At 44.1% G+C, this 14,282-nt stretch overlaps 1 protein-coding gene across 13 annotated transcripts in view; it reads left to right on the forward strand.

Moving 5' to 3' along the window:
- The window catches only part of HERC1 (HECT and RLD domain containing E3 ubiquitin protein ligase family member 1), a 210,876-nt gene extending 196,928 nt beyond the window's left edge, over positions 1 to 13,948 (forward strand). For 12 of the 13 annotated variants that reach the window (XM_024735254.1, XM_024735262.1, XM_024735258.1 and 9 more), the window contains exons 70-78: positions 317 to 455; positions 2,455 to 2,624; positions 3,707 to 3,876; positions 4,160 to 4,325; positions 5,453 to 5,529; positions 6,308 to 6,560; positions 7,058 to 7,210; positions 9,808 to 10,113; positions 13,308 to 13,948. In XM_024735254.1, the coding sequence (XP_024591022.1) occupies positions 317 to 455; positions 2,455 to 2,624; positions 3,707 to 3,876; positions 4,160 to 4,325; positions 5,453 to 5,529; positions 6,308 to 6,560; positions 7,058 to 7,210; positions 9,808 to 10,113; positions 13,308 to 13,493 (1,620 nt within the window). In that variant the 3' untranslated portion in view covers positions 13,494 to 13,948. The remainder of the gene's footprint in view (positions 1 to 316; positions 456 to 2,454; positions 2,625 to 3,706; positions 3,877 to 4,159; positions 4,326 to 5,452; positions 5,530 to 6,307; positions 6,561 to 7,057; positions 7,211 to 9,807; positions 10,114 to 13,307) is intronic. The other variant, XM_024735265.1, reaches the window with a different exon arrangement.
- Positions 13,949 to 14,282: the final 334 nt, after the last annotated feature.

Raw genomic sequence — 14,282 nt, forward strand, 5'->3', positions numbered from 1 at the left:
TCATTCTGTTTTGTTTTTAACTTGCCAAGAATTTATTTCCTCTCTAGAAGTGGAGTTCAAAGATGTTTTCAGTCATTAAGACTCGTCTGCTAGATTTGGAATGACCTTGTTACAGCTTAGTTTTTAGGAGACAGTATAAACTATGAGGATCATTCTGATAGAGAAAATCAGAATTAATTTCATTATTTTGATGCCATTGCTTGGTACAGATAGTAACTTATTTATATCTGCTACCATCCAAGACAAATTTTATCATCTTGACTTCCTCTCTTCCTCTTTCTAATTGAATCTCTGTGTATTTGTAATTTATTTCCAGCTTGGCTTAGGCCACACCAACCACGTTCGAGAACCAACCCTGGTAACAGTTCTGCAAGGGAAAAACATTCGGCAGATCTCGGCCGGTCGCTGCCACAGTGCTGCATGGACAGCGCCACCTGTCCCACCAAGAGCACCAGGTGAGGGATGACATATCCCTGCTCCTGCAGCCTCTCTTTCAGCACTCCCCAGCTGCACTGTTTGCTTGCCAGCTTCACACTGCATCCAGGCACCATTCTGAAACCATCAAACCTTCCCCCACACAACCAAAGCACTCTTTGTACTACAGTACTGCAAATACTTTCGGAGCAGGTGATTCTCCTGCAGACTTCATTACATAGCAGTCCCTCTCTGCTCCCCAAAAGAAGAAAATGTATCACTTAGGCAAGCAAAATTTATAATTTTGGAATAGCAATAAAGTATTTTTTATATATAGTAGTGATGAACTGTAGCTTTCTAAGCCATGCTGTTAAGGAATAAAGATGAAAAGCCCAGAGACCACTTGTCAGATTCTTCACCCTAGTCAGCCATTTGAAACATGATGTTGTCTATACATTGGCACAGCAGAAAAACAAAAAAAAATTGTTGCCATTTTACTCCCGTGTATATAGCAGGACTGATGGGCTGTTTCTACCTTTTGTATGTTTTGCTTTTAATTTATTACGAAATCCTCATAGGTCTACAAAAAGATATAAAGAAAATAAAATGCATATTTGTGTACCTAACACCCTACTGTGTACGCTCCCTGATCGGATCCATCTTTTGTTCCCCACAAATGTAACCATTGCCTTAAGTATGATACTTATCCTTATGCATTTCTTCATATTTGGTCTATTTCTTTCCCAGGCCCTCAAGTCCTTTCTAAAACCATCCTCTGGTCTCTGAGGCACTAGAACTTCCCTGAAGTGACCTTGTGCCTGAGAGCTCCGTATTCTCATCCCTTTTTGTGAAGCCCTCTACTTTTAGCCACAGGTCCTTGGGAAAGACTTCCCATAGAGATTGTTTTCTCTTACATACCCTGAGAGAGCAAGGTAGGACTGCCAAGTAGATTGCAAACGAGCAAGAGATGGTTTCTGGTTAACAGAGCCTAGAATGAGCAGTGCTCCCAGCCCACTGACAATTTCAGGTACTCAGGGGCCTCTTTAGCTTCCAGTGGGATTTCCCTTCCACTTCAGGACAGAGACCATACAGCATGGTGGCTGAAGGTTCAGACTCAGGAACCACATTGCTCGGGTTCAATCCTGGCTCCTCCACTTAGGAGATGAGTGACCCTGAGGCTCAGTTTCTTTGTCTGCAAAGCAAGGGTAATAGCACCTATTGTAAAGAACTGTAGGAGTAAATGAATCAATTCATGTGAAGCTCTTAGAACAGTGCCAGGCACATAAAAGTACTCAATAAATGTTAGCTTTAACTAATAGTAGGAAAATACCTCTGAGAATTGAACTGTACAAATCTTTATTTGCAGGAAACTCAAATAGTTGAGTATCTTATTCTTAGTCTTTTGTGTGTTTCTATAAGATGATAACCATGGATACAGTCCTTGTAGTTTTTGCTCTGCAGAGCTCTTATCCTTGCAGTATAAAGCCTTTCTGAATCATCTACTGATATCTTTCATTCTGTCATGGTCACTTTCTGTCAGATCCCTAGTAAGTATGGGAGGTGGCTCTGCTGAGTTGCCCATTTCCATTTTCCAGAACTGCCTACCTGGTCCTGGCCCACACCTTGTGTTATTATGAAGATGACAATTGTTGAATATGAAAGAATGAATTTGGGTTTTATTGTTTGGAGTTTTTTTGTGCAGGAACTGTTTTAAGTCCCATAGTTAAATGGGTAACTAAATTAAAGGAGAAAAAAAAAAGCAAGTTTCCATAATGATAAATTAAAAAGATGTTTTACAAACCAACACAGGTGCATCAAAAGGTGCATCAAAAATTTAAGATGAATGGATGGTGAATAGGGGAATTGATAAATAAGTGATAAAGCATATATAGCAAAATATTAAGTTTAGTATTTAAGTGGTGGGAATGGGTGTTCATTATATACTTGCAACTTCCATGTGTGTTTGAAATTTTTCAAAACACTAAACATGATGAAAACAATGCATTTTCCTTTACAAGTGTGCATTTGTGTTCTGGGCAGGTGTGTCAGTGCCTCTGCAGCTGGGCCTGCCCGATGCAGTGCCCCCCCAGTATGGGGCGCTGAGGGAGGTGAGCATTCACACTGCGAGGGCCAGGCTCCGGCTGCTTTACCACTTCTCTGACCTCATGTACTCATCCTGGAGGCTACTGAACCTCAGCCCCAACAATCAGGTAAAATGGTGGCTTGGAAAGCAGTGCCTGTGATGTGCTTACCAGGTCCCAGGGCCTCTTTCTCAGCCTTCAGAAAATTCTTGCGTAGCTAATGCTTTTTACTCTCAGCACCCAAGAGATGTAGAAAAGGCACCAATTCTGTTCCCCTTTTATTGCTGGATTAAGGACAGTCCAGATATAGGTTATCATGCTGTTGAACACACAGTGGTCTTCCTTCTGTGTTTCGGTTTGTCCAAAGTTCAAGGAAGTATGAATGGCTAAAAGCTAAGCGTGTATTTTCTACGAACTCCAGAATATGATTTTAAAGCTTAAGCACACAAAGGTGTTAGCACCACAGTCAAGGTGCTTATGTAAGTGAGTCTGAGAAATTTTGGAGACTTCTTGCTCTCCTTACAAATGAGCTTACAAATGAGCATACTTTGTGGAGGGATAGGTGGGGGAGAGAAAGTAAATTTGGCTGATTTGATTGTCTTTGTAGAACAGTCTGATAATTTAGGAAGAAAGCAAGCTGGCTATGTTTGTTTGTTTGTTTAATGTGTAGGCATGCCTGCCAAAATGTGTGTTAGTTTGTAAAACTGTTAGTCAAAAATCCTTTGGGTAACTAGTCACGGCATATGAGAGGTTTGAGAAATCATTGTTAGAAATAGATAATCAACCAGGCAACAGAATACTGTGCAGCACTAAACAAGAGTGTTAGCAACCTGTTGTAATTAGTGAGAGAAATGTGTATGGTATAAAGTGAGGTGAGAAAAGCAGTGGAAAATTGAATAAATAGTATGGTCTCGAAAATGTGAAAAGGAAGGAGACTGGAAGGAAATAGATGAAGGCGTTAATGGGGCCATCTCCATATGATAGGATTATGGATGATTTTATTTGTGTGCTTGTGTGTGTGTCCTTTTCTGTATCTTATAAGTTTTTAAAAATAATAATCATACTTTACCAGAAAAAATATTTTGATAAAGTTGCTAATAATGGCTAATACCCAGATTTATGCTTTTGAAGTGCATTTGTAAAAGTAAGATGTGTTATTTCTTTTAAGCCTTAGACTGTACCATTTCTGCTAAGCTTACTTTCTGTTACAGAATAGTACATCTCATTATAATGCTGGAACATGGGGCATTGTGCAGGGACAGCTCCGACCTTTGTTAGCCCCAAGAGTCTACACCCTCCCAATGGTGCGCTCTATAGGAAAAACCATGGTTCAAGGCAAAAACTATGGACCTCAAATTACTGTAAAGAGGATATCAACCAGGTTAGCATATTATGTATACGTGTATATGTTTCATTAACTAGCATTTTGTGAGATGGACTTACTACTAACTGATCTCTGTGAGGAAGCCTTAGCTTCCTCATTTGTAAAGTAGGATAGTAATAGTATTTTACATCAGTACCCAGTGTGGTTACAGTGGGCCTAGCACAGTGTTTGGCTGTTGTTAAGCTGGCCTTTTCATTCACTGGTGGGAAAATATCTTCAAGTGACTTTTGTGGTGATTTGAGAGCATTGTATTTCATTATGTTTTCCCTTTATTTTAAAGAGGAAGGAAGTGTAAGCCCATCTTTGTTCAAATAGCAAGACAAGTAGTTAAACTGAATGCATCAGACCTCCGTCTGCCATCCCGAGCCTGGAAAGTTAAGCTGGTTGGAGAAGGGGCTGATGATGCTGGAGGAGTGTTCGATGACACGATCACAGAGATGTGCCAGGTATATTCATGCAGTGTCCCCTGCTGAGTTGTCCACTCAGGTGGTGGCTGTTTTACTGTTTCCAGTGATTACTCTGGCATGTTTTTATAAATGTAAGCAAGGATGCATTTGTAATCCTTACATAAAGTTATGCTGTTAATGATGTATAGGCGAATTACCGCAAAGGTTTGTGAAATGCTTTGTGAAGATACCTTACTGAGTAAGTGCCAGTGCTTCGCCATCTACCAATGACTCACCATCTGTTGTGCTGTGTAACACTGGCAGAGGAAACAATGACACATATTTACACTTATGTAACAGACAAATCCAGGACCACCCATGCGCTCCCATTTATTTCAAAGTCTTAAGATTTTGAACCAGGGCTTCCCTGGTGGCGCACTGGTTAAGAATCTGCCTGCCAATGCAGGGGACATGGGTTCAAGCCCTGGTCTGGGAAGATCCCACATGCCATGGAGCAACTAAGCCCATGCACCACAACTACTGAGCCTGCACTCTAGGGCCCGCGAGCCACAACTACTGAGCCCACGTGCCACAGCTGCTGAAGCCTGTGTTCTCTAGGGCCTGCGTGCCGCAACTACTGAGCCCACGTGCTGCAACTACTGAAGCCTGCATGCCTAGAGCCCGTACTCCGCAACAAGAGAAGCCACACAATAAGAAGACCATGCACAGCAACGAAGGCCCATGGCGGCCAAAAATTAATTAATTAATTAATTAAAAAGAGTTTGAACCAGTTCATATTTTAAGATCTACAGTGGCAGCTTTGCTTCCAGATCAGCTCTGACCCTTCCAGCTTTGCCTAGTATCAGGATTTTTCTGATAAATCCTGTAACTAAAATAATACTTGGCTATCATTTACTAAGTTTATTTGAATATCACTGTACCCTGCTCACAGATACCCCAACTCGTGCCCTGGATTGACTTTTTCATCTTAGTTCTGCACATGGGGGAGTCTCCTAAATTCATTTTAAATTACAACCACAAAAATAATTATAGAGATGGCTGGTTGTCATATAGCATTGTAAATTCCTCAATATTCTCTTTTCAGTATGATTTTTAATGTTAATTGTTTCGTTTTCTTGATGCATTTGATTGTCATTTCTAAGAAATTGTTTTTCTTTCTTCTACAGGAACTTGAAACTGGTATTGTTGACCTTCTTATACCCTCTCCCAATGCTACCGCAGAAGTGGGTTACAATAGGGACAGGTAAGGGCAGTCAGCAAGTGTTATTGAATGTCTGTAATAATAGCTCAAATTTATTGAGTGCTTACTATATGCCAGGCACTGTACTAAGTGTTTTACATGGATTATCCCATTGAATCCTCATGATAGATCTAAGGAGTAGGAACTGCTACTGTTCTCTTTTCACACATAGGAAAGACACTTAACATCATGACTTGTTATTTATTATGAGATCAACTCAATGATAATATAGAGGGTTAGAGGAAGTGCAGACTTGATATTGAAACCAGACTTCTTTTGTGTTTCTGAAGGCCTACATGGCCTTCCCTCAACGAATTAAAACTCATTGAAAACCTTTGATATGCTATCCAATCACAGCAGTTAGTATGTGCAATTATGTATTATTCCTTTATTTGTCGAAGTTTGAATTTTGGATCCTGCTTCATGGACTTGTAAATGATAAATGAAATGATTTTAGGAAATAGGGCACCCTTGAGCAGGTAGCTTAAAGACTAATAGATCATTCACTTACCCTCTTACGGTTCTTCTAAAAATAATTCAAAATATGGTCCCTGTGCTGTCCAGAACAATGGCGATAGGCCATATGTGGCTACTGAGCGCCTGAAATGTGGTTATAGGAGCTGAATTTTAGATTTTATTTAATTAATTTAAATAGCCACATGCGGCTAATGACTGCCATATTGGACAGCACAGGTCTAGACTAATGCTATAGCCGTTTGATAACTTATTTCTGATAAAAATGAGGACAACCTTGTTTGAAATAGTTCCTTTAATTCTGCAGGTTCCTTTTTAACCCTTCTGCCTGCCTCGATGAACACTTAATGCAGTTTAAGTTCTTGGGAATTTTAATGGGGGTTGCCATTCGCACAAAGAAGCCTCTGGACCTCCACTTAGCCCCTCTGGTGTGGAAGCAGCTGTGCTGCGTCCCACTCACCCTGGAAGACCTGGAGGAGGTGGATCTGCTCTACGTGCAGACTCTCAACAGCATTCTTCACATTGAAGACAGTGGGATTACCGAGGAGAGTTTCCATGAGGTAAATAAATCCTGGCTGGTTCATGTTTCTGTTGGTGTTGACTAGAATTTTTCTGTGTAAAGCTCAGGTATGGCCTTCCATTTGCTGTCTGGCTGACCCATGCCATATGCCATTGCTGCGCTTAGCAGCTCAAACCAGCAGTTTAAATAACTGCTAAGAGAGTCAGCTCCAGCACCCAGCTTCTGCTCCTTCCCCTTTAATCCATTCTCTGCCTGCTAGAGTGAAGGACAGAGAGAACCCAGGTGGAGAGAGAGGCCTGGGATGACCAGAGTTCATCAAACCTGATTTGGAGGCAGAGAGATGCAACCTCATTTTTAATTACAATCAGATGAGTCAGCGCTCTCTGCGGATCAAGCAGCCTGATCAGTTATCTCAGTTGCCTTGTTTTCATCCTTAAAATTTTTGATATTGTTAATGTTTTTCTGTATTTGTGTGTAACATACTTTTTGTGGTCATTTCTACCATGGAGTAAAAATTCTTTTTTCTTCTATTCTCAGATGATTCCTCTTGATTCTTTTGTTGGCCAGAGCGCCGATGGCAAAATGGTTCCTATAATCCCTGGTGGAAATAGTATCCCACTCACGTTTTCTAATAGGAAGGAGTATGTGGAGAGGGCCATTGAATATCGACTTCATGAAATGGACCGACAGGTGAGATGAAACATTTTGGGAGGTGCATATGAATGTTTGCATTTGTCTCCAAGCAGGAGCTGTCTGGTTTTTACTGAATTTTGGCATATGAATTCACTGTGTTGATTAATCAGTATCTGTTGGGTTGGCCAAAAAGTTCGTTCGGGTTTTTCCATACGATGTTATGGAAGACTTTTTGGCCAACCCAATATATTTCAGTCCCTTTTCAGAGACTTTTCAGGCGTAGTCTCAGGGCCTGCTGTCTCCTCACTCAAGGCCTTAGGTGAGCCCTGAATTGGTCACTGGTAGGATTGAGGCCAAGCCCTCCCCCAGGCCTTCAGAGCCTGCCTTCTCACTCTCACTCTTCCTCTGTCCTGTTTGTCTTCATTTCTTACTGCCCCCCAACCCAGTGTCCCACTCCAGCTTGGTCAGTCGAGGTCCATGTGAATGAACCCATAAACACTGGCCTTGCAATCCCATGTGAGTGCTTCTTTCCCCCACCTGCTGCAGTCCTTCAAGCCCCAGCTGAGAATGCATCTCCTCTCTGGACAGACTTGCCTCCAGGTCTGTACATATCTTTCTTGTTACCTAGAAATTCCTCAAGATATCACATACTTCTGTGTTGTGGTCTAAGAATTAGGCTGCAGAGTTTGGGTCTTTTTTCTTCAATTAGTGTGTGAGACATTGAATGAAAAATGTATTTCATATATATAACTTATATAGCCTTGTTCTATGCTGATATGTAGTAAGCATTTAATAAATGATGGGAGTATGGTGAGTGACCACAGAAATGAATATTGTGTCCAAAAGTGGTGGTTTTGGTTATACAATCCTTCATAGCCACTTCAGTAATACCTTATTTGCAGAATATGTTGGGTTCTTCTCAGGAGCTAGATGCAGGCTCTGAGGCTGTGTAGTAATTTGAAGTGTATATATTCTACACCCTTCACTCCTGGTTCCTTCTTTGACTCTGACTTTGGGCCAAGTCCAGTCAGAGAACTATACCCTTTAGCTTAGTAAGGGTGGATCCTGTCAGCAATGTTGTTTACACAGCCAGGGCTTAGGGTTTGTCTCTAGTTCTTGAATATGTTTACTCCTTACAGACTGAATAACTGACCCAAAATTTCCTGATCACTTTCTGCATGCCAGATGTGGTACCAGGCACCCGCATGTGTGGCTTTTCACATAGTTACTCTGAGAGAGAGAAATTACTATCACCATTTCACAAATGAATGCATGGAGTCCAGAGAAGTGAAGTGATGTGCCCAAGGCAAAGCCAGGATCGCAAACCAGGTTTAACCGTGGTGTCCAGGCTCTTGTGCTGACCTTTCCTATGAAGGTCAGATTGACCTGCTGTCCATCAGCTGTGCTCTGCCCTGGCTTTGTTGCTTTCTGGGTAACAAGGCCATCTTCCTCTTTTCACTTCCTCCTTGTCTCTTAGAACCCTGTTTTCTTCCCATAGCTGTCCCCAGTTGTCCCCAACCCAAGCAGCCATCCCTGTACCTCAGCCTTTTTTTTTTCCAGACAGCTTTTGGTTTTTATCCTTCCAGGCAAACAGCTTGTTTTTTGGCAGACTTTGGCTGGGGTGTTCCCTTTACTATCAGTAGAGACTGCCCTCACTGCCACTCCGTTCCTTAGCCCTGGGCATGACAACCTGGTACAATCATAACTCCAGGGCCTTCCTCGAGGTGTGGCTCCTGTTCAGGTTCTCTGGTTTGGTCTTGTTTGTGGTAGATGGTTTTGAATTGGCCAAGAGTGGAGAAGTTATTTATGAAAGAAACCTGGAACAGTGATGGGTCTGTGTGTAGAGTACGCACTACTGCACAGCCTTGGAGGGGTTTTGCCAAACAGACTGTGTGGCAGCCTCTGGCAGCACCCCTTCGGCATTCCCTGACTGACCTGTTCTCTGCACTGTGCTAACAGGGGCTAACTGCCCAGTCACACAGACTCATTTAAAATACCTGTCACAATCATGGGAGCAGCAATTATTTACCTTATTTTTCAGATCAGAAAATTAAAGTAAAAGAAGTGGTGGAGCTGGGATACAGAACCCATCTCCTGATCAATTTTTCTGTCCTTTTTGCGGCCTTCCTACAAAAGGATATCTCAGTTTTACTTTCTTCTTTGTACTTTTCTTTTTCTTTTACAATCAGCACAAATGATTTTTACAAAAAGGATAGAACTGTTTTCAAAAGAAAATATAAATTACAAAAACAGTAGACGCTCTAGACACATCCTCCAAGAGCTTCTTACCCTCCTGAGAAGACAAAGTATCCCACATAGCACAGTTTAACAGCCCATGGCCGTGTGTGATTAGGAGTGTGGTTGGCATGAGGGAAGGCCCCAGTGGGCTGGGATTTTGTGGGGCAGGGAAGGTGGGCTCCTGGATTGACTTGAACTGGGACAGGAAGGAGTGTATGAGTCCTACAGGCAGGGAGAAGTTCTAACATAGGGTCAGAGACAAGGAGGTTGGGCCGTGTGCAGTCATGCCAGTTCTGAGGGACAAGTAGAGGGCCTGGGAGAAGATGAGCACGCACGAGGTGCCCGGCCCAGTTGGGTCCACCATGGGTGCCCAGTCTGTGCGCACACATTGAATGAACAACCTCTCCTGGGAGCAGGTGGCTGCGGTCCGAGAAGGGATGTCCTGGATCGTCCCTGTGCCGCTGCTGTCCCTCCTCACAGCAAAGCAGCTGGAGCAGATGGTGTGCGGGATGCCCGAGATCTCTGTAGAAGTCTTGAAGAAAGTGGTGCGGTACCGGGAGGTGGACGAGCAGCATCAGCTGGTACAGTGGTTCTGGCACACGCTGGAGGAGTTCTCCAATGAGGAGCGGGTGCTTTTCATGAGGTTTGTGTCTGGAAGATCTCGACTACCAGCCAACACTGCTGATATTTCTCAGAGATTTCAGATCATGAAGGTTGATAGAGTAAGTAAGATATTTTTTCTTCCTTGGTAATGTGTGCCTTTATTGCTTCCTTGATGCTTGCATGTTCGGCTTCAAGTAGGCCTGCCAATTCAGGATTAATGCTTGGAATTTCCAGACTTTTTAAAAAAATCAAGCACAAAAACTTGTTTAGAAACATCACATAACTTCAATTTTAAAAAGTCCTAAATGGGGCTTCCCTGGTGGCGCAGTGGTTGAGAATCTGCCCGCCAATGCAGGGGACACGGGTTCGAGCCCTGGTCTGGGAAGATCCCACATGCCGCGGAGCAACTAGGCCCGTGAGCCACAATTACTGAGCCTGCGCGTCTGGAGCCTGTGCTCCGCAACAAGAGAGGCCGCGATAGTGAGAGGCCCGAGCACCGTGATGAAGAGTGGTCCCCGCTTGCCACAACTAGAGAAAGGCCTTGCACAGAAACGAAGACCCAACACAGCCATAAATAAATACATAAAATTAAAATTAAATAAATTATTTTTTTTTAAAAAAGTCCTAAATGGATGTAGAAAGCACACTACAACCAACAACCTTCACTGAATCTTCCAGTAACTTCCTGAATGAAAGCTAAGCTTGGCAGAAGTGTCATCATGTTGCCTCTGCCTCATATTTCCTATGCCTTTTCATTGTGTGACTTCTGCACTGGGACACGGTCTTGTTTGTTTTCATGAAGATACTAACCATTAACTGGTGCACATGCTCCAGAAGGAACGTGAAGACACAGGGAGCAGCAGTAACGTGCTCTGTGGCTACGTGCGTGGCGTGCATCACGGAGCAGGCAGTGCAGCTTCCCTGCAGCCTGATGAAAGGTCCCTGCTGCAGAGCTCCAGCCCAGCTGCTGTTTTGACAGATGGCTTAGGAATAAAAGGGCTTAGAGGCCTAAATGCACACTGCTGCCAGAGTCATCTTTCTCAAGCACCTCTCTAACCACGTCACTCTTTTCCCTTCACACCGTTCAGCGGCCCCCTGTGTTGACTCCAGGATAAACGCCAGCCACCTTAGCAGTCTTCAACACCTCCACAGTCGGGCCTCTGCCCCGCCTTCTGATATCACCTCTTGATGCTTATTATGTTCTGGCCATCATGGGCTGCTTGCCTTTCTCCTGACAGACCACACTGTTTTTTATTTTGGGGTTTTTGTTTGTTTGTTTGTTTGGGGAGATTTTTTTTGGCCGCACCACATGGCTTGCTGGATCTGAGTTCCCCAACCAGGGATTGAACCCAGGCCGTGGCAGTGGAAGCCTGGGATCTTAATCACTAAGACACCAGGGAACTCCCAAGGTCACACTGTTTTTAAATGTCTGTGCCTTTGTGCAGGCTATGCCCACTGCTTTAGTAAGTTCTCCTCCCATCCCTTTCCATCTGCGCCTGGCAAGCAGTTACTCACCGTTTAAGCCCAATACCAATGTCATCTCCTCCAGAAAGCCCTCCTGGATGCTTTCCTATGCCTCCTGACTATTCCTCCAGGCAGACTTAGTTCTTCTTATCCATCTCCTGGACACTTGGTACACTCCTCAAACCCAACATTAAGTTAGACGTGTCTGTGTTCCCTCTTTCTCCTCCTCTACCCGCCGTGAGCTGGGCAGTCCCCTGAGCAGGGCCCATGGTGTTTATTCCGGAAACAGTAAGGAAGGTAGGACCTCCTCACTCAAGGGCCCATCCTACCAGTTTCATCAGGTTTCAGTATCTGCCCTTCTGGTGTTTTTCCTGTAACCACCCCTTCAAAGTTGCCGTAGTCAAAGCCGTCCCTCCCCTGCTGCCTCCTGAGGCTGCCTGCCTGGGCTCCACTCCTGGGCTTCCTGGAGAGGCCATGCACGGGAAAGGCTATGAAAAGAGTCTTTCTGTAAATTTTAAATGTGACTTGCCAGAAACTGTAAGTTGTAAATCTGTTTTGTTGCTTCAGAGAAAGATGGGGAGGAGGAAATGGTTTGCTTCTCTTCAGCTCTGGAAAAAAGCCTTGCCTTGTATCTGTCCTGGGCTACCCTGCCATCCCAGGAGTTAATCCACTATTAATCCCCTGCCTGGGGGGTTTTAGCCTCAGAAAACTGACCACTGTGGGTCTCTGCTTTGTGACTTTTCAACCATTTCTCTAGTTTCCAAATCAGAGCCACCCGTTGACATTCCCCTTTAATGTCTTTGTGGGTTGAGGGTTTTCTGCGTTTATCACTGGCTCTGGCACAGCTCAGCTTCTGGGCCCTCCATCTCCCACCTCTCGGAAATGCACTCACCTGATGGCAAGTTCTCAGGAGGAGGAGGGCTGGTTTCAAGGAGTTCAACGAGAAAGAGAGGACAGGTTCTTTTTTAAAAACTCATTTTTTAAAAAATTATAAAAACAATGTAAATCATTATCATTACAGATAGTTTGGAAAATAGTTGTGTTTGCAAGGCAGGACAGTGTTTGCAGGGAGGGACAGGAATCCTGTCTCTCCTACTGGTAGCCATTTTCACCTTTCACCTTTGTGTAATTCTTCAAGCATATACATTTTTGCATGACGCATTTAGAGTTTTGTATTCTGCTTTTTCCACCTAACAGTCTATCTCCAGCACTTTTCTGTTTTGCTGCTAATCTTCATAATTATCATTTTAAACGACTGCATCACCATCGGTTAAAGGGCTGGGCTGGGATTTCATTAACTGCTCCTTCCTCATCTGAGCGGCGTGCTGGTGGCCATGGCAGGTGAAGGATGGCAGAATGCTCACTAGGAGGACGGTGAGGGGAGGAGGAGTGTGGTGGCTCCCTTACAGTTGTTCCTTCCATTTCACTGGCTCTGTTGGGGGAACCCCTGTAGCAGCTTCAAGTTTGCACCCTCTTGGTGAAAGGGAACAAACTCTGTTGCACTCCTACGCTGTGGCAGGCACTGTGCGAAGTGTGTTCTACCAGGTAACCCTGCCAGTCAGGGCTCATTCTCATTTCACACATGAGGGCTTTGGAGGAGTGAGGAGAGGAAAGAAGCATCTTCGCCAAAAGCTAGATGGCCACAGGACACCAGAGCCTGCACTCTTCCTACCACTGCCAAGTCTCTGCTTGCTCTCCAGGTGGCCGTGCAGTCAGTCATGTCCGTGGAGCCCACCTGAAGGCAGGGAGAAGTGCTTTCCTGACTTTGGGGGTGGTGGTGATGAGCAGCCCTGCTCCCCCCATGATACCCCAGTGCTGCAGTCATGGCTCTGGGTCTCTCTCTCCACAGCCTTACGACAGTCTGCCTACCTCACAGACCTGCTTCTTCCAGCTGAGACTGCCGCCCTACTCCAGCCAGCTGGTCATGGCTGAGCGCCTGCGCTACGCCATCAACAACTGCCGCTCAATCGACATGGACAACTACATGCTCTCGCGAAACGTGGACAACGCTGAGGGCTCCGACACTGACTACTGACCACCCAGGGTGCCGTCGCCCCTCCTTCTTCTCGATAATGCTCACTTCCACCTTAATGCTGATACACTTTTATGGTAACTAATAGATGTTTTAGGAACATAAACCGACATTATAAACAGTGGCCACATTTAGTTACTCTAAATGTAACAAAGAAATTAGATGTTTTTATTTTTCTGTGATTGTACAAAAAAAAGACAAAGTGCTCTAAGTCAGGTTTTTCCCTCCATATTTGTGGTCACTTTTGGTAAGTTTGCATGGAACCATTTCGGTGCATTTTTAGTTGGGAATGGTACATTTTTGTAAACCCACCCAGTGAACATGAAATTGTACATTGTGTATAATTGTTCATTAGAAAGGACAGTTTTACATGAATATTCATATATTTATTTTGTTTTAATTTGAATTGCCTGTGCAGGGTTCCTTATGCAGAGAAATAAAGCCAATTCAGGAATCAGTGCATGGGCTGCTTTTGTTATTGGAGCTTTGATGAAGAGAGAATGAGTTTTCAGACTAGTTTCACTCTGACAGCTTTTTGACTCATCAGAAACATTCCTTCACACTGGGCTTCGCTTGGAAATGACAGAGCGGAGGGCCACATGGGTCTAGCAGCCCCCTGAGGTGAAAGCTCCTGTGTTTATTGGTTCTGTCATCCTTGGTCTCTCACTGTGTTCCCTCACTACAGGGTCCCTGTGTCCATCCTTTAGCACTATGCTTCCTCCTTCTCCGTAGCTGGCTTAGAGTGTAACACGCTAATAGGAGCCTTTCTTGAACAGCCCCAGGATGCCTGGT

Source organism: Neophocaena asiaeorientalis, unplaced genomic scaffold, assembly GCF_003031525.2.
Source record: "Neophocaena asiaeorientalis asiaeorientalis breed wild unplaced genomic scaffold, Neophocaena_asiaeorientalis_V1.1 scaffold264, whole genome shotgun sequence".
NCBI classification, from domain to species: Eukaryota; Metazoa; Chordata; class Mammalia; order Artiodactyla; family Phocoenidae; genus Neophocaena; species Neophocaena asiaeorientalis.